General features: G+C 55.8%; 7 protein-coding genes across 7 annotated transcripts; 4 read left to right on the top strand and 3 right to left on the bottom strand.

Moving 5' to 3' along the window:
• Window positions 1-164: 164 nt before the first annotated feature.
• On the bottom strand, window positions 165-1790 carry CH63R_04084 (uncharacterized protein; the record flags this gene model as incomplete). The annotated part of the gene is made up of 2 exons (XM_018299059.1): window positions 165-1706; window positions 1755-1790. 2 exons carry the CDS (start codon window positions 1788-1790, stop codon window positions 165-167), a joined length of 1578 nt encoding a protein of 525 aa, XP_018160305.1.
• A 339-nt stretch (window positions 1791-2129) lies between these two features.
• On the top strand, window positions 2130-4901 carry CH63R_04085 (WD repeat domain-containing protein; the record flags this gene model as incomplete). Its single annotated transcript, XM_018299060.1, has 3 exons — window positions 2130-2306; window positions 2353-2380; window positions 2428-4901. The coding sequence occupies 3 exons, from the start codon at window positions 2130-2132 to the stop codon at window positions 4899-4901; spliced, it is 2679 nt and encodes an 892-aa protein (XP_018160306.1).
• A 476-nt stretch (window positions 4902-5377) lies between these two features.
• CH63R_04086 (Ubiquitin carboxyl-terminal hydrolase) lies at window positions 5378-6985 on the top strand (the record flags this gene model as incomplete). The annotated part of the gene is made up of 1 exon (XM_018299061.1): window positions 5378-6985. The coding sequence occupies one exon, from the start codon at window positions 5378-5380 to the stop codon at window positions 6983-6985; it is 1608 nt and encodes a 535-aa protein (XP_018160307.1).
• Window positions 6986-7450: 465 nt separating this feature from the next.
• CH63R_04087 (Eukaryotic initiation factor 4E) lies at window positions 7451-8596 on the bottom strand (the record flags this gene model as incomplete). Its single annotated transcript, XM_018299062.1, has 3 exons — window positions 7451-7619; window positions 7666-8511; window positions 8565-8596. The coding sequence occupies 3 exons, from the start codon at window positions 8594-8596 to the stop codon at window positions 7451-7453; spliced, it is 1047 nt and encodes a 348-aa protein (XP_018160308.1).
• A 1398-nt stretch (window positions 8597-9994) lies between these two features.
• CH63R_04088 (Tetratricopeptide) lies at window positions 9995-11903 on the top strand (the record flags this gene model as incomplete). Its single annotated transcript, XM_018299063.1, has 2 exons — window positions 9995-10091; window positions 10153-11903. The coding sequence occupies 2 exons, from the start codon at window positions 9995-9997 to the stop codon at window positions 11901-11903; spliced, it is 1848 nt and encodes a 615-aa protein (XP_018160309.1).
• A 611-nt stretch (window positions 11904-12514) lies between these two features.
• On the bottom strand, window positions 12515-14820 carry CH63R_04089 (Acetoacetate-CoA ligase; the record flags this gene model as incomplete). Its single annotated transcript, XM_018299064.1, has 5 exons — window positions 12515-12673; window positions 12721-13347; window positions 13394-14101; window positions 14145-14660; window positions 14710-14820. The coding sequence occupies 5 exons, from the start codon at window positions 14818-14820 to the stop codon at window positions 12515-12517; spliced, it is 2121 nt and encodes a 706-aa protein (XP_018160310.1).
• A 2493-nt stretch (window positions 14821-17313) lies between these two features.
• CH63R_04090 (uncharacterized protein) lies at window positions 17314-17841 on the top strand (the record flags this gene model as incomplete). Its single annotated transcript, XM_018299065.1, has 1 exon — window positions 17314-17841. The coding sequence occupies one exon, from the start codon at window positions 17314-17316 to the stop codon at window positions 17839-17841; it is 528 nt and encodes a 175-aa protein (XP_018160311.1).
• Between the last annotated feature and the right edge of the window lie 446 nt (window positions 17842-18287).

An 18287-nucleotide genomic window follows, 5' to 3' on the forward strand; every position in this document is an offset into this window, starting at 1 on the left:
TTATGAATGTCATGAATTAAACAGATTGCCAGAGGCTAGCCTATGCCGTGACCCTATTTAATGGGTAGACTTGTGAGGTATCTCGTATTGATGAACTCCCAACGCCGAACCCATAGCGCTTTCCTCACCATGTTTCAACTCCAACGCCTCCGGTCCACAGTTGTTTAGGCCTGCGCCTGCCGCCTCCGTTCCTCCGCCGCCTCCGTCTCCTCAATCTCGTTAAATAGCTTCCACTCTTCCTCTGTCAGATGAAACCACTGGGCAAGGCCGGTTACAAGCGCCCATAGCTCACCCGCAATCACCAAGTGCATAAACTCCAGCCCGAGGAAATTGGTGACCCCTCTCATTGTCATACCGCTGAAGATATTGGTGTCGTGGATGTCAAAGGTGGGGAGCCCCATTCGCTCACGGTAGGACCGGGCGACCAGACGTAGAGCGACAGCTTCGTAGGGTGAAACCAAGATATACCCCGAGATAACAGTGAATATGTCAGAAGCCAGACACGCCGGCAGTCTGGTCAACATAGTGTCCATGTACTGCACAGAAGCACCGTGACCAGAGCCTTCAGGGCCTGTGCTCGGACGCAGTTCGGCAGACCATAGTCCCGGGGGAGCGTCGGTCGAGTCAGTGGCTTCGACGTCGAAGCTGATCAAAGTCGCACTAACGCCTCCATCCTCTTCGTCGTCGCTCCCGTAATCATCTCCCCGGGTTGAGAATGCACTGGGCCGACGAGCCGCTTGCACAAGGGGTTCAATGGGTTCCGCTTCGGGGGGGCTGTCCTCGGGGATCTCTTCATGCGCAACCTCAGAGAGAGGGCCCGGCTGCGATCGGTCAACATCGGGCACCGGCTCTGGAGTCTCCGGGATCGGCGCCGGTGGTGGCGGCGGTGGCGGCGTAGGTTTGCGGTGGTGCACCGTGTTTGGCAGTCGCCCATAAAACTCTTGCCACAGATGGCCGGTAACCTCTGTCCAGATCTGACCCCAGATGACATACGACACGAACGGAATAGCATTCACACACCACGCGCCGGCATATTGCACTAGCGAATGTGCGCTGAAGTCGTCGGGTGGTGCCGGGGCTGCGACGGGCGACGAGGGTGAACCTGGAATGAAGAAGCTCAACGGCGGAAACCAACTACTGGAGGGGATGATGTCTAATCTTTGGAGGAAGACGTAAAGCTGCAGGTGCACGCGGATGTACGAGAGGGTCGTATTGATGTAGCGGTTCTTCCTTGGGAAGGGGTAGAACCAGTAGGTGGCCATCTTGAAGACGTGACCACCAATGAAGGTAGGCAGCCCGGTCAGAAGAGCGCCTGATAATGAGCGTTGCTTCCTTTCGTGTTGGAGAAGCTCAAAGAAGGAGATATCGGCGTAGCGCTTGTATAGGAGGATACGCAATCGCATGCCGTTGATGCCCCAAACGCCAGCGATCTCCAGTGCGCGCCCGAACCGCAGAAGTCGGGTTCCAACGGCATCTTCGTAGTTGAAGTACCGCCGGACCGAGTCGACCTCGGCGGAGGAGGGGGTGTTATCTGGCTCAGCAACGCCAATGACCTGCATGACCTCGTTGTGGGAGCGGACCATATCGCGGTTCATTCGTTTCGTTTCGGGATTGACGGGTCGTCCGCGGTTGTCGTATTGCTGAATGGGTGCGTGGGGGTCGTCTTCGCCTTCACCATCCACCACATCGTCGTAAGGCGAGCGGCCCTGTAGTGTCAGTCAGCATAATTCAATCATCATGCGAAACATGCATACCAGAGCCTGCGCGGTCAAGGGACCGAGTCTCGTCATCTTGGGGTGATGAGTTCCGCCTGCATGTATACAGTGAATGGCCTCGTTTTGTGACGAGCCCAAGCAGAAATCGACACCTCAGAAGAAGGTTAGGCTACTACGAGCAGACCGATTTATAACAAAGGCTACTGCCAGCGAACGAACGCGATTATCATTAAGGTACCTCTGTGGGTAGGTAAGTAGGTACTTCAAAGTGGAGTCGGAGCTGGAGCTCCTGCATGTGAGTGGGGTCTGATTAGATACTGCTATCGATAAGACAGTCCAGAAATTTTCTTTGGCGGGATGCAAACCGCGGGCCGCTCCTTGTGATTTGATCGAGTTGCTTTTATCATCTGCAAAATGGCGAGCAAGCAACCTTTCAAGACGACTTTCGAGCCGGAACGAGTTATCCGACCTATATTTACCGGCGGCTCCGTCGCTTTGGATAATGGTGCCAAGATTTTGGCCACGCCGCTCGGCGAGGACGCCATTCTGACGAACCCCTCCAACGGGAAGCACCTGGCAAAGATTGAAGGAGTATGCGCCCCGGGACCTCTCGATCGATGCATACTGACACCCATAGGATGGCGAACAAATTTCGACCCTGAGCCGTACGTCTAAACTTGTGCGCAATTACAATTCAATCTAACATCCCCAGTGACGCCCTCCGGCTCCCATCTCATCCTCTGCTCGCGATCCCTCTCGATGAAGATATACGCCTTGAAGACGACCGAAGACGGAACGATTGAGGCCAAGCTGACACGCTCGCTAAAGCCTCACGGAACCCCCGTCGTCGTCCTCGCTGTTGACCGAACGAGCACCCTCCTTGCGACCGGTGGAACGGACGGAGCGATTAAGGTCTGGGATATTGCTGGTGGTTACGTTACGCACACTTTTCGTGGACCCAGCGTTTTGGTGTCGGCCCTACACTTCTTCGAGGTTGCGGCGCGATCGGGCGAGGGAGAGGCTGAGAAGGCCGGAAAGAAGGGCAAGAAGTCGAAACAGGCAGAAGAGGAGGTCACCGCTACCACCAACTGGCGACTCGTGTCGGGCAGCCAGGACGGCAAAGTGCGGGTGTGGGATCTTCACAAGCGTGCGGTCATTGCGAATCTTGACTCGCATGTTTCGAATGTTCAGGGTCTCGATTACTCCCCGGAGCAGCACGCGATTGTATCGGCAAGCAGAGACAAGACAATCATCTGGTGGGACGCAAAGTCGTGGAAGATTCGCAAGGTCGTGCCCTGCCTTGAGCTTGTCGAGACCGTCGGCTTCGTTGACAGCGGCCGTCTGACCTACTCGGCCGGCGCCAAGGGTTGCCTTCGCATCTGGGACACCGACACCGGCCGCGAGCTGACGGCAGACCAGCCTGCAAAGGCCGAGGCCGAGAGCATCGTCAGTGCCGTGTCGCATCCCGAGCTCCCCTTCATTCTGTGCGTGCAGGTGGACCACACTTTGGCGTTGTACAAGGTGCCAGAGAAGGACGCTGTCCAAGGGTCCATGTTGGAGCCTTTCAGGCGGATATCCGGTACACACGACTCGATTATTGACCTAAACTACCTCCTGCCTGACCGCTCGCTCCTCGCGCTGGCGACCAATGCCGAGGACATCCGGATTGTGTCCGTCAAGGACTCCGAGTCAACATACTTTGGCCAGGACTTGGCTTTGCTCAAGGGCCACGACGACATTATCGTTTCGTTGGACGTTGACTGGTCCGGCTTCTGGGTTGCTACCGGTGCAAAGGACAACACCGCCCGCCTTTGGCGCGTCGATCCTGCGAATAACTCTTTTACATGCTATGCTGCGTTCACCGGTCATACGGAATCGGTCGGTGCCGTGGCTCTCCCGAAGCAGCCCCCCCAAGAATCCTCGGCACAGTTCAAGGATCCTTTGAGCCATCCCCCGCCTTTTCTTCTCACCGGCTCCCAGGACCAGACCGTCAAGAAATGGGAGATTCCGAGAGAGGCGCAGGGCCGCAAGGGAGGATCTCGCGCCGTCTTTACCAGAAAAGCGCACGACAAGGACATCAACGCAATGGACGTTCATCCTACCATTCAGCTCTTCGCCTCCTCTTCTCAGGACAAGATGGTCAAGATTTGGTCAGTGGCGGAGGGCGAAGTTCAAGGTATCTTACGCGGTCACCGCAGAGGTGTGTGGTCGGTCAAGTTCGCGCCCTCCGGCTGCCCTGCAATCCAAGGCGACGAGGGCCAGGTCGCCGGCAAGGGTGTTGTCCTCACTGGCAGCGCCGACAAGACAGTCAAGATTTGGAGTCTGAATGACTACACATGCATCCGCACGTTCGAGGGCCACTCCAACAGCGTCCTCAAAGTCGTCTGGCTCAACATGCCCAAGCCTGAGGGCAAGGGTAAGAAGCAGGTGCAGTTCGCCAGCGCGGGTAGTGACGGCCTCGTCAAGGTTTGGGATGCCAACTCTGGCGAGGCAGAAACGACGCTCGACAACCATGAGGACAGAATCTGGGCGCTTGCTGTGAACTCGGCCGACAACACCATCGTGTCTGGTGACGGCGACGCGATCGTTACGTTCTGGAAAGACACCACATCCGAATCACAGGCCGCGGCTACCGAGGCTGCGCAGAAGTTGATCGAGCAAGAGCAGGAACTCGAGAACCACATTCACCACGGCTCCTACCGCGAAGCCATCGTGCTTGCTCTGCAGCTCAACCATCCCGGACGCCTGCTGAGCCTGTTCACGTCCGTTGTAACTTCTACTCCCGAGCTCGGCAGCCTGTGCGGTCTGAAGGCTGTCGACCAGGTCCTAGCGACTCTTTCTGATGAACAGATCTTCACGCTCCTGTTGAGGCTACGTGACTGGAATACCAACGCGCGGACGGCCGCGGTAGCCCAGCGCATCCTCTGGACCCTCGTGCGCAGCTACCCCGCGTCCAAGTTCTCGAACCTCTCGGTCAAGGGCGCGCGTGGTCAGAAGAGCCTCAAGGAGGTGCTTAACGCGCTCAAGGTATATACTGAGAGACACTACCGGCGGACGGACGAGCTCGTGGATGAGAGTTATCTGGTGGAATATACCCTGCGGGAGATGGACAGTCTCGCGCCTGCGATTGAGGATGTAGTGATGGGGGATTCTGTGGGGGTTCAAGGGGATGTCGTCATGGCGTGATGTGGTAAAATATTATCCGTGCCGATCGATTTTATATCATAGAATTGCGTTGTTCTGCATTTCTTGGGTTCAATGATAGGAACGTGTATGCAATTGTCTGGGCCTCACATGCGTTCGTCGAGAGCTGCATGTTGGGTAGCTGTCAAATGCCAACTGCATGCGCAGTGTTGGAACAAGAGTCATAAACCAAATGCACTAAGGCTCACGTATCTTGTATGAGAGGCGAAAAAACCGCTGTCTTGGTGACGAATGTTGTTCAAGTTGTCACACGGGAAGAAGTTGCCGAAAACAAGCTCTGGGCGTGACAGATCAAAGCAGGGGCGTGCGCCTATCGCCCTACACAGCGACTTTTTCCAGCCTTACAATCGCGGCCAAGAATACATGCTAAATGATCCATCCACGCCTTTCGACATCAATCCTGCAAACCCGCAAACCCGGACATCGACCTTTGATATCCACCGTACGCCCGACAAACAATGGCGCACAGGAAACGACACGCCGAAGAACCCCTCGATGATCTCGCTGGCGTAGCCTCACCCGCCTCCAAGCGCTCCAAAACTGTCGATTCCTTCATCTCAAACGGATCGCTTGAGAACGGCCACAATGACGAGGGGACACTCACAACCGAATCACAAGCTGCTGACGATAGTGAACTCGATGATGAAACACCCCTTCAAGCACCGACCCGTCAATCGGCACCGACAGACGGCTACGGCGATCTCTACCTCGACACGATAGACCGCAACGTGCTCGACTTCGACTTCGAGAAGCTGTGCTCCGTCAGCCTGTCCAACATCAACGTCTACGCGTGCCTTGTATGCGGACGCTACTACCAGGGCCGTGGGCCCAAGTCGCACGCTTACTTTCACGCGCTCGATGAGAACCACCACGTCTTTATTAACATGCAGACCCAAAAGGTCTATGTGCTCCCCGAGGGCTATGAGGTCAATTCGAAATCGCTCGACGACATCAAGTTTGTGTCAGACCCGCGGTACACAAGGCAGGAGGTCGCCGCGCTCGACAAGCCACCACTGCGTGCTTCGTTCACCCTGGTCGGCAAGGAGTACGCCCCGGGGTTTGTGGGCATGAACAACCTCAAGGAGAACGACTACCTGAATGTTGTGGTGCAGGCCCTCGCACATGTCGTGCCGCTGAGAAACTTCTGTCTCTTGGAGGATCTATCGTCTCGGTCGGAATTGGCGAAGCGTTTTGGCATTTTGGTGCGCAAGATCTGGAACCCGCGCGCCTTTAAGGCACATGTGTCTCCTCACGAACTGCTGCAGGAGATCTCGTTGCTGTCGAACAAGCGGTACACACTGACGGCGCAGTCGGACCCGGTTGAGTTCCTATCATGGTTTCTGAACAACCTGCACCTGGGGCTGGGTGGGTCAAAGACGAAGGCTGGGAGCTCTGTTGTTCAACGGATTTTCCAGGGCAAGCTCAAGGTTGAATCGCAGGCAATCACAGCGCGTGCCGATGCGGGCGATCGTCTGCGGTTCGAAGACGCCGCCGTCTCGGTGACGACGTCGCGGTTCATGTTTTTGACCCTTGACCTACCCGCAGCGCCCCTCTTCCAGGACGAACTGGAAAAGAACATCATCCCTCAGGTGCCCTTGACGACAATTCTCTCAAAATACGACGGCATCCACGCGCAGGAACACCTTGCCCAGCGCAAGCGGTATCGCCTGCTGCACCCTCTCCCCCCGTACCTCGTCCTCCATGTCAAGCGCTTCAGCCAGAACAAGTTCGTCTCGGAGCGCAACCCTACGATCGTCACATTTGACCCACGGGGGCTCGATGTCAGCCCGTATGTAGAGCCGAACACCAGTGAATGGCCCCCCGGCGAGCCCATCTGGTACGACCTAGTCGCCAACGTTGTACATGAGGCCGTCCGCGCCAAGGAGGACGTCGCGGACAGCGGAGAAGAGCGCAAGACGTGGAAGGTGCAGCTCAAGGACAAGGGGCGCGACGAATGGGTATCGTGTCAGGACTTGTTTGTGGAGAAGGTGCAGAGCGAGTTATTGTACCTGGGTGAGACGTATCTACAGGTCTGGGAGAGGCGCAAGACGCCGAAAAGGGCGTGATGTACAAGCCAGGTGGCGAACACCGGCACCATCACATCGAGACAGACATCGAGCTGGCTCATTCGTAGTCATTGGGACTATCATCCGGTCAGATATCGCGCAGCCAGCATGCGCCGTGCGCTCAGATCGCAGTAGTGTACACCTCGGAGGATCAAACCAATTCCAGTACCACCCGTCGCAATCCATAAAACAACGTGACCGCTAAACGACGTTGATCGCTGCCCATTCCGCCGCACCCGTCACTTTCGATCCCGTCTCCGAGATCGACAATCCAGAAAAAGGGGGCCTTTCGGCACTCCATATGTCCAAACCCCGATATTCCTCATCCCAACAAGGTGTATTTTTGTCAGAGTTTCAACCCGAATGCTATGGAGATCCGCCGCAGGGGATCTGATAGTGTACAAATAAACATCAAAGATGGCTTGGAAAAAATGCAAGAGGGTGGCGTTCCGTGGCAGGTGGTGCTCAAGACGCGGCGGCTTTCTGCTCTTCGGTGGCCTGCTTGCCACGCTTGTCGTGCTGCTTCTCGCGACGTGACTCCTCGATGGCGGCGCGGTGCTGGATGCTCTCGTCATGAGACTTGAACTCGAACTGCGTGTTGGGAGGGCACTTGAGGTACGACTTCCACGTTTCACTACGGGCGTTAGCTGCGTCTTGTACAGAGATTGGGGACGACTTACCGAATCCGCAGCACGCGGCCGCCAGTCGAGCGCGTCCAGATACTGATAATGTCCTCGCCGTTACGGACGCTGACAACACCGCCACAGACCTCCTCGCTGGCGTCGATGAAGGCCTCGCCAAGGAGGGCAAACACGGTGTCCTCCCAGTACCGGTCGACGATGCCCTTTTTAAGGCGCAGCACCCACTTGCCGCCGCTCCTGTTCTCCTCGTCTTCCCAGATGGGGCGGATGCCCCGTTTGAAGAAATGGTATTCCCAGCCAACTGACAGCTCGGACGGACGCTTGAGATGAGGGTAGCCAATCCAAAACTCCTCGACGGTGTTGCAGTGGATCATGGGCGTAAGCGACTTAGCGTACTCCTGGTACGGCTGGCCCTTGGGCTGAGGCGGCCGGCACCACGTCACCCACTCGTACTTGAGCGGATGGACGCGAAGCGTCTCAGAGGATGTTCTGGCCGAGACGGGCTGGGAGCCCAGGGCCTTCCTCTCGGGGATGGAGGCGATGGACGGAGCCTTGGCCGCCGGATCGTGCGACGACGTCACGCCGCCCGGCTTCGCGCCGATCTTGCCCATAGCGAGGTCGAACGGGTTGCCTGGGGATTTGGGCGTCTTGGCGGATCCGAAGGAGGCAAAGGCGCCGGAGCCCAGGCCGAAAGCGTTGGCGGCGGCGGCCGTGGGCGACGCCATGCCGCCGGCGCTGGGGGTCGTTACGTTGTTGAAGGGATTTGATTTTCCGCCGTGTGAGGACGTGTCGCCGCCGAATCGCTTGGCGAAGGAGCCGTTACGACCAGCAGCGTCACCGCCCGGCGCGGGACTGCCATTTGTCGAGAGTGAAAGCTTGCCAGAGCTGGCTGGTCAGCGGTGAGGATGCGGGGGGGGGACGGGCAACGAACAACTCACTTTGTGCGGCGGGTCCACAGGTTGTTATCCATGGGGACTGCTTTCGACGGCTTCCGGGTTGAAAAATAGGTACTTCTTCAATCCCTCGATTCTGCAAGGGCGGCGGCACCTTGGTTTGAAGATCTGGTCGCAGTTGTGGCGGCTGGGACGGACGGGTGAGTAGTTCGCGATGAGGTCGGGATGGCGGCGGCGGGCGGGCGGGCGTGCGGGCAGGCGAGTCGACGAGGGCCTGCTGCAGGGGCTTGTTCAATGGCGTTTGGAGAAGACGGGCAAGCTTCGGTGCAAGGAGGTCGGGGATTCGTGTGGTGGAGGATGATGATGCGTCGATGGTATCTCGAGGGAAGTGACGTGGCGGGTATTACAGACGATGGTGTTGGGAGCGATGCAGTGAGGCGGGAGAAGAAAGGCGAATGAATTATCGACTGATGGAGAACAATGAATAGCTTGAAGAGAAAAAAAATAATACGGATACTTGATGCCCCATCCTTCTTGACCTTAGTCGTCACCTTGTTATCGATGGCGGATACAGCGATAGCGCCTCGCTTAGCCCAGGTTAGCCTTACCCCTGATGGATCCATTTTGACCACTGACCAATGATACGTGGTGACGACAAGGCGGGCACGCTGGAACAGCGCACCACAGTGAGGTCACAGCGAATGGCCTCGGGGGGTTGAGGACGCCGTCCACGCCCATGCCGCCCGTCGTCCACTGTATTGGGCGCAAGGGGAGACTGCCCGACGTTTCCACCATTTGCATTTTCCGGATTGGTGGGTGCGTTTGATGCATACATATATACGTACCTTGCCGGTTGGCAGTACATCAGGCACGGTGCCTACCTAGAAGCAGTGCGCACCAAGGCCAGCCAGCGGCGACCTTCACCAGTTCTGTCCAACGGCACTTGGGATGATGTCTTGCTGCAAAAGACCCCTCAAACGGTTGAACGGGGAAGAGTTCACAGCGTGCATGGCCTGAAACATTTGCTAGCTGACTTGCGGGAGTCACGACGTTGGCCGAGAGAAGCATCGGGAACGTGCTGTCGAGTACGTACGTCAGAACCTAACCGCAGCTACGCAATCAATGGCATCCATTTTCTTCAACCTCATTATCATGATCTCTATCAGTCCCAGTGAGTAGGTATCACCAGCGTAAGGAAGACACCACGTGGTGTGCCTGAGGGACGCCGCTGTCTGGTTGGCCTACCCCGCCATTTACTCGGTCCACACCCCTGACAGCGCTGGTGTGCACAGTGCATCCACGTCCCCTCCAATTCCTGCCCGCCCGTCATCCAAAGAAAAGAAAGTCCATCACGACGCGACGCGCTTACCTCACCAAGGATCGACATCAACGTCCTCTCAAGAACCCACTGACGTCGACTGCAAACTCACCGACCTCGTCCTCGGTATGCCCCCGAAATAGCCCGTTGCCTCGACATGGAAAAGTTCCTGCGGGAATGGAGGCAGGATGCCCTGAACAAGGCCCAGTACGATTCCGCCATATTCATCGGCGATAAGCTGCTGGCCCTAACGAGTGAGTGCCCCTTGACGGGCTGAGGGCAGTTTGCTTATTGACGTGTTTCCGTGCTTCGCAGACGATGATAAGGACGCTTTCTGGCTGGCTCAAGTGCACTTCGCGACCGGCAACTATACCCGCGCCCAGACATTCCTCGCCAAACAGGACCTTGTCGCCCGCAACGTTTCCTGCCGATACCTGGGCGCACACTGCCTCGTCAAACAATCGAGATTCGACGAGGCATTGGCCGTCCTCGGCGAGCGAAATCCGACCCACCTCATCAACAATGTGAGCAACAAGCGCAAGACGAACGCGGCACCCCTGGGACGGGCGGTAGGCCAAAGGGCCAGGGTGGCTCGTGACGAGGCTGCAGAGGAGGAGGCTACAAATAGGAAGTACGAGGCCGCCATGTGCTACCTGCGAGGCATATGCTACTCCAAGCAGAACGCCTTTGACCGGGCCAAGGAGTGCTACAAGGACGCTGTGCGGATCGACGTGCAGTGCTTTGAGGCGTTCCAGCAGCTCATGACGAACGCCCTGCTGTCGCCTGACGAGGAGTGGGCGTTCCTCGAGTCGCTCGACTTTGACTCCATCACCGTTTCAGAGGACGTCTCGTCGTCTCAGGAAGCGGCAGAGTTCACCAAAATGCTGTACACGACGCGGCTTTCCAAGTATCGGGAACCGTCGGCTTTTACCGCGGCGTGCGACTCGCTGTCGACGCACTATCGGTTGGCGGACAACCCCGATCTGATGCTCGCCAAGGCCGATCTTTTGTACACGCAATGCCGGTATCGGGATGCTCTCGCCATCACAGAGTCGATCCTGCAGGAAGACAAGTACAACTTTAGCGTGCACCCGCTGCACTTGGCATGTCTGTATCAGCTAAAGATGAAGAATGCACTATTCCTGGTGTCTCACGACCTTGCAGACAACCACCCTGAGGAACCCTGTTCGTGGTTAGCTGTCGGCATATATTATTTTTCCATCGACAAGATTGCGGAAGCGCGGCGGTATTTCAGCAAGGCCAGCATGATGGATGCACACTTTGGTCCTGCGTGGATTGGCTTCGCACATACATTTGCCGCTGAGGGCGAACACGATCAGGCCATTTCGGCCTACTCAACGGCGGCGAGGTTATTCATGGGGACACACTTGCCACAAGTGTTTTTGGGCATGCAGAACCACGCGCTTAACAACATGACGCTGGCGGAAGAGTTTCTCAAGACAGCGTACGGTCTGTGCAAGACGGACCCCCTACTGTTGAACGAAATGGGCGTCGTCAAGTACCACCAGGATAAGCCGCAGGAGGCTGTTCAATTTTTCCGGGCGGCATTGAAAATCGCCGACGAGATTGACTCGGACCCACAGGCATGGCTATCCCCAAGGACGAACCTCGCACACGCTTACCGTCGCCTGCGGCTCTGGAAGGATGCACACATGGAGTTTGACGAGGTCCTGCGCCAGGGCGGCAAGGACGCTGCAATTTTCTGTGCCAAGGCACTCATCTATCTGGAAGAGGGACGCCCCGAGAAGGCCATTGTACCGCTGCACGAAGCCCTTGCCATTAACCCACAAGATGGCATTGCAACAGAGCTGCTGAACAAGGCACTCGAGGAGACATCGACGATCGACTTTGCAGATGGTGACGAGCTGGAGGCTTTCGAGCAGGAGCTTGAGTCGGGAAAGGCCGTCGCCAGGGAGCGAGTGTCGAACAAGCTGCCGAAGCTGCGGCGGGATGCCAAAGGCAAGGCCAAGGTCGGTCGGACACAGGTACTTGTGGACGAGGACGAGAAGGGGGAGAGCATGATGGAGATGACTGACGATGAATAGCCTCCAGGGGCAGTAATGTTAGACATGGCGTTATGGTGGGAAGGGAGAGGGTTACCGGCTACCGGTTAAAAAGTGTTGATTAGATTAATGGGGTGCATGGTCGCCATGATTTGCAGTTGAAGGTGAACTGCGCTGGGTGGAGGATACCAACTCGCTGACTGACTGGCGTTCGCGTCGGGGAGAGGGGCTGGTAATCTCGAAGGCAGACCGCGCTGAGAGGAAGGTAGGTAGAGGCCGAAATAGGGGCGAATAAGTCTTCGTGATGGGCGCTGGATTAGGTGAAAACTGAAAGAGACACAGTCCATTGATGTTTTCTCAATCTTTCCTTTATTATTACACAAAGGGCCAACCCCTCGCCCGTACAGCCCTTACGTCCATGTATCGTCCCAGGGCTACACCATCGGCGCCGTAGTGGGACCTCGGGGACTCTGCCGTCGGTAGACTCCGGCTCCACCCACACACGGGGGTTAAGTATGCTGAGCATGTTGTTGTCGACACGAAACCAGTGCTATGAGATCAACGGGATGGATCGTGGTGTCGCAAAACTCGTATTTTCAGGTCTACATGCCTTGTATCTCTAGTCTAAATACACGTCCTTGATTTACATATCTTTACAGCTTCTCCTTGCCGGCGAGCAGCTCCTCGATCTTGGCGAACTGGTAGTAAAAGTCCAAGCTCTGCGGGTTAAGAAGCGTCCCACTCGGTTTGACGGTGTGGCCCGACACGATCTGCTTCACCGGCAGCTCAACCTTTTTCAGGTTCACGGTTGTCTTATCTCGTCAGTTGCTTGGACAGGCCCAGGACGAACATCACTCACCGGTATCTCGGGCGTCTGGAAGACATATTTCGGCACGTGCCTCTTGGTCAGCTCCCTCTTGATGGCATCCCTGACCTCGGCTACAAGTCTGCGGTCGAACTTTTCGCCCTCTCGCATCAGCAGGAACAGCATGACGCTCTCATCGTCGTCGCGAGGTCTTCTCTGCCCAACACACAGACTATCGACAACCTTATTAGAAAAGTTCCGCTCGATGACGGCGTAGATCTCGGCGCTGCCGAACCGGATGCCGCTCGGATTCAGCACACCGTCGGCACGCCCCAGAAACGAAATGTTACCCGTCTCGGGGTGGATCGAACAGAAGTCGCCGTGAGCCCAGACGTGGTCGAAACGGGCGAAATATGCCGAGTGGTACTTTGTTCCCGGCGTGGCGGAAGCAAAGCTTGTCGAGGACGTTGGCGCCGCACTGGCATCCCCCCAGAGATAGCAAGGAATGTTGGGGAATGCGGCCGTCGCAACAAGCTCGCCGGGCGTACCGTGAGGGACTGTCTTGCCGGGTCCGTTCGGGAGCTGAGCATCATAGATGGCAATGGGCACGCCAAGGGAGGGGCCTTGGGTGCCACCGACGTACACAGGGTCGAGGGGGTTCTCCATACCAAAGCAGCCGGCCTGTCTGTCGTGTTAGAAAGAGAAAACATATCGACGAAAAACTCACAATGTCTGTCCCGCCTGAAAGATTAGCCAGGTGAACATGAATCGGAAAGCCAGAATCGTAGAACCACTCAAACAGCTGATCAGATAAAACCATGCCTGTGCTGGTCACGATCTGTAGCGAAGTGAGGTCCGTCACCTCCCGCGGGACGATCTTGTTTTTGGCGACCTCAAACATCCATCTCGGGCTAATACCGAGCTTTGTCACTCGCTGCTCTCCGAGAATGCGGATGAAAGACGTCAGATCTGGGACGAACGGCGAGCCGTCGTACATGACGACGCGGGCCCCGACCAGCAACGCTGCCACGTTCGCGAGGTACATGATCCAGCCGGTCGTAGTATACTGCAGGCACACAGACTCCGACGACATGCTCTCGTGCAAACGCCCTTCCTTGAAGCTGTTGAGCAACACGCCACCGACGGTGTGAACGATGGCCTTGGGGATGCCCGTTGTGCCGGAAGAGTAGTAAATGAGAAACGGGGCGTGGAATGGAATACGGGTGAAAGCTGGTGGGGCCGACGGAGAGCCGAGGAAGCTGGACCACGTCTCGGTCTTGGGGGAAGTCACGTCGTACGGCTGGGTGAAGCGCGGGATGGAGATGAGACCAGAGAATGAGGGGCAGGTGCCCATGCCGGATACAACCTCAGCCATCTTGCCTCGCAGATCGACCGTCTTGCCATTGTACACAGTAGCGTCATCGAAGAAGATAAACTGCCCAGTCAGCAGCGCATCTTTCACTAGGAAAGTAACATACCTTTGGGTCGACCTGGACAGTCCTCTGGAGAATCCCTTTGACGCCCATATCCGTCGACGAGCTACTGAAAATGGCGCCGAGCCAGGTCGCTGCTATGAAGACGAGAAGCGTCTCGATGGAATTGGCGCCGACAAGGACAATGCGGTCTCCCTGTGCAACACCCCGCGCCTTCATCGCGGCCGCTAAGCTACCCGCATCCCGGCGAAGCTCTCCCCAGGTGAGGTTTCGGACGTCGCCCCGATTGCCCTCCCGGACCTCAGTGACGGCGACTTTGTCGTCCTCCTTGCCCGCGATGCCATGGTGGCCAGTGGCGTCAGAAGTACTTCGGGAGTAGAGCAGATTCTCGGCCCAGTTAAGATTCACTCCGGGAAACCACTTGGGCACGGCGTCTATAGGGAGTGATTCATCCACAACCGAGGTCGGACGCCCCTCGTGAATGAAGTTGGCATGGGTGAAGAGGTGGCCGTAAAAGCTGGTGCGGTTGGCTACGGTCCAGCTGTGGAGGTCGTGGAAGGTCTAGGTTCGTGTAAGTCAAGGTTTCTTGAGCTCCGGGAGGAGAGCGGACCTTGAGCTGGAGGTTGAAGGTAGAGTTCACTGATTGTAGGAACCGGTACATTTCCGTGCTCTTGGGGTCCGGGTGCTCCCAGAGCTTGCGGGGGATTGTAGTGGTGTTCATGATTGAGGTCTCTGGAACTGGATGAAGATGAAACGTGCTTGGTCAACGGGTTTAGAGGTTGAGAAGGGCGAGATGGAGACCGGAGTGAGATGGGTCCGCGAAGAGGGAGGTTGAGACTTTTCGGGAACTCGGAGGGGTTTGGCGGTGCTTCCCCAATATTGTCTTGCCTCGGGCTGCACCACCGGGAGTGCGGGGTCAGCGGCCCGAGCCAGCGAGCCGAGGGGGGCTCGTCCGGGCCGCTTACGGCGCGCCAAGTACCTGGAGGAGACTGAATACATGCAATAGATTTCAATCAATAAACCTAAACGTATATAGTTGCGATGTATGGAGATACGTAGGGAAGCTTGACTGCCTTACGCAACACAAGTCAGCATTTCATTTTGGGGTTTCATGAAGAACAAAAAGCTCTGAGAATCATTTACAGTGTCGATCGCCGAGCCCTGATCTGGAGGGATCTGCAGACTGATGAAGGGATAGGTCCCTGTTTCCCTGTCCGTGTTTCGATTTAGATCCTTTGGCTGGGTCGTCGGTCTTGAGGGTCAACATGTTCACATTTGCGACCGTTTGCTTGGCTCAAGACATAATCGATAGGGGGGTAACCCCAAAGTTTGAGTGTGGTGTCATCTGATGGGAGCACATAACAAAACGAACGTTAGCCAATAGATGGCTGTTAACATCATCTCCCTGGCTGTGATTTATACTAGGTAACGTCAATTGCTGGTCACTTCAACATTCACATAGACCTGCAGTTCTATGTCTTGCTCTCTTACCTGAAAGCCAACGGCCCAGACTTGAGTAACGTGTTCGGGAAGAAAACGTGACGAATCGGTGAGCTTGTGAGACCACCACGGAAGAGACCAGTCAGGAATACCAACAACTCATAGCAGTCGAGAAGGGCCGCGACGACTAAGCTCGAAGGACGAAGAGTAACGTGGAGCGAGAGAATGACTTTCAATCACCACTATGAAGCGTGAGAGAAAACATAATCATAGCCCACTTGGACAGTGGTATCCCGAATTCACGATGTGATGAACCGGTCTATGGAATGCCACCCATAGACCATCAAGCCCCATGCGGCTTGGCTAATGATGTGGCAGGCCATCTCTTGATCTCGCTGAAATCCGCAGAGTCACACATTTTGCAATGACATCCGGGGTTCCAATACCACTGCAAGCCTTTCCGGAAAAAGACATGCCCAGAGACTCTAATTTTCGTGAGGTGCATACGTTTCCTCAAGGCGGTGTTCGGTCCCCAAACTTTTGTCTCAAGCCAACGCTTTGGCGGTATTGGCATCATCACTGTGCCGAGACAGCTCGCCATAAAAGCTGCATTGTGTATCTCTTGACTCGGCATGGGAGCATACAATCTGCTTCGATTACAGGCGGATCTTTGTCTCATTCAGCTCGGCCTCCGCTTTTGTCTCGTCTTCATGAGTACTCTGGGACGTCGCCTTCGAAGCCCGAATGTCTTCACGATGACCTCTACGACTCAAATCAGATGGTATTTTTCTCCTGGGAACACCAGCATGATACTCAATGTTTTCCAGTGACCGGCCTCCTGCAGCAGTCTTACTTTACTGCTTACTCTGCATTGACCTCCATAAGTTGCCCGAAACGCTGGATGCTGCTGAATAAGGCCGTTTAGTGTGTACTTGAGAAACAGTGTGCTTTTAGGAGTTGGTAGATTTAATCTATGTCGAAGCGTCACAATCGCACGTGTCGCTTTTCTTACCCGTCCATTCCTCTTAACGATTGTGCAACCCCGCTGGACAGTCTTGTTCTTCTCCTCCTTCTGTTCCCTCTTCTCATTTTCCCTCTTCAGTAAATAACATACTCGGTCTGCGAGATATAGGTCTCAGTGACCTAGGCGGGGAGGGTTGCTTGATTAGTGCAACTAGGTCCTTCTGAATTCCAAATCAGGCAATAAAGTTGAGAGGGAAATCATCCGACTGGGCGTGACAGCGATCCACCCATTGAAGCCACACACCCTTGTTGCTGGTCAGTAAGTGTTGTTATCAAGTCTTCCCAGACTGTCAAAAATCTTCTTCTTTTCCATGTTACAACCTTTTCTCGCTACTTGCTTCTGTCTTAGCTCAGATGGTGATTCGAGCTTGTTAAGCGAGTTCTCTTAAGGCTGGAGAAGCTGCAGTTAAAGCTATCAGTTCACCCCGAAATGTACTCGCATTGGGCTTGAGTTGTGAACTCCTTTCAGGCCCCAAGTGGGAAACAGGTTTGTTGGTGAAACGGCGAGGAAAATAAAAGGAATGGAGAAAGTGGGAAACAATCTGCCGGTCTTCTACTTGGACAGTACTTCAGCTCCTGCTCCCAGAAAAACACCAAAGTCCACACAGCATCTCTGCGCCCCGTCCACCAACAATCGTCTCAATCGACTTGGGATGACGAGTCGGGGCTTCCGGATCCGACTCAATTACCGGGGTTCTTGAATCGTTACGTCTTGTTCTCCAAGCAAGATAGTTTCCGGGCCCAAAGCGACATGGTCCCTCCAGATAAGGGCCCCATGTTGACGACATGCGGCCAACACCACAAAGCCACGTCGCGCAGCGGGACCGCGAGCTGTATAAGGACGTTCCAAGAGAACGTCAAGGCAGGCGCCTCTCCAGAACCTGATGCACCGGTGCGTAGCGGGAGGACTCGTGGCAATCCTAGACAGCAAATAACCAAGGTATCGGTAGAACGACGCGGACTCGACGATCGGACGCGTGTGTGGCACATGTCCCGAGCCGGCGTCGCATCGCACATTCAAGCCCACAGGACGACTTTTCCGCGACGAGGAGCCTTTGTAGCTCCATCATTAGTTATCGCGTCGGGAAAGGCAGGACGTATCACTGTCACGAAGAAAGGAGTGAGTGGATGGCACGTTCGCAGTCTCGGCATGGCTGACGCGCGCAGAACACTTTGCGCCCAACGACGCGCTCGAAGCCGACAAAATGGACCTTCAACACCACCTGTTCCTTCTGACATTCGAAAGGAGGCTCGGGTTCGCACCCCCCAACGACCTTGACTGGACGGGGATCTGGTGCATCGACTTTGGTGAAAGAAAGCTGACATATATCCCAGTCGGCGCCATTTGGGCTGGGAAACCCGGAGCGCTGCAATGAAGGCAGGTTTCAAAAAAAGTGGGATGTCGTGGGCAAGCCTACACCGACCAGGTTTTGGTCACCGCGGACACATACCAAACAGCCCCGAGTCGGAACACTAAAGTGTAATCCATCGTCTTTGATCCAGCACGTCACGCCGACCCCGTACCGTTGTTCTCCGGCGCAAATCGCCACTTCGCATCAGACTCATCGTTGTTGAAACTCATGTTCTCATTCAAAATCATCGAAACTAGTTGAATAAGCCGGGCGCCGCATGAGGGTATACCAAAAACCTCCCTCCTATTCCAGTGGCAGCCGCAAACGCCGTTTCATAACAACCCAGGCCTCCTTTTTTATTGTGCTCCATGTG

This window comes from Colletotrichum higginsianum, chromosome 3 (genome assembly GCF_001672515.1).
Source record: "Colletotrichum higginsianum IMI 349063 chromosome 3, whole genome shotgun sequence".
NCBI lineage: Eukaryota > Fungi > Ascomycota > Sordariomycetes > Glomerellales > Glomerellaceae > Colletotrichum > Colletotrichum higginsianum.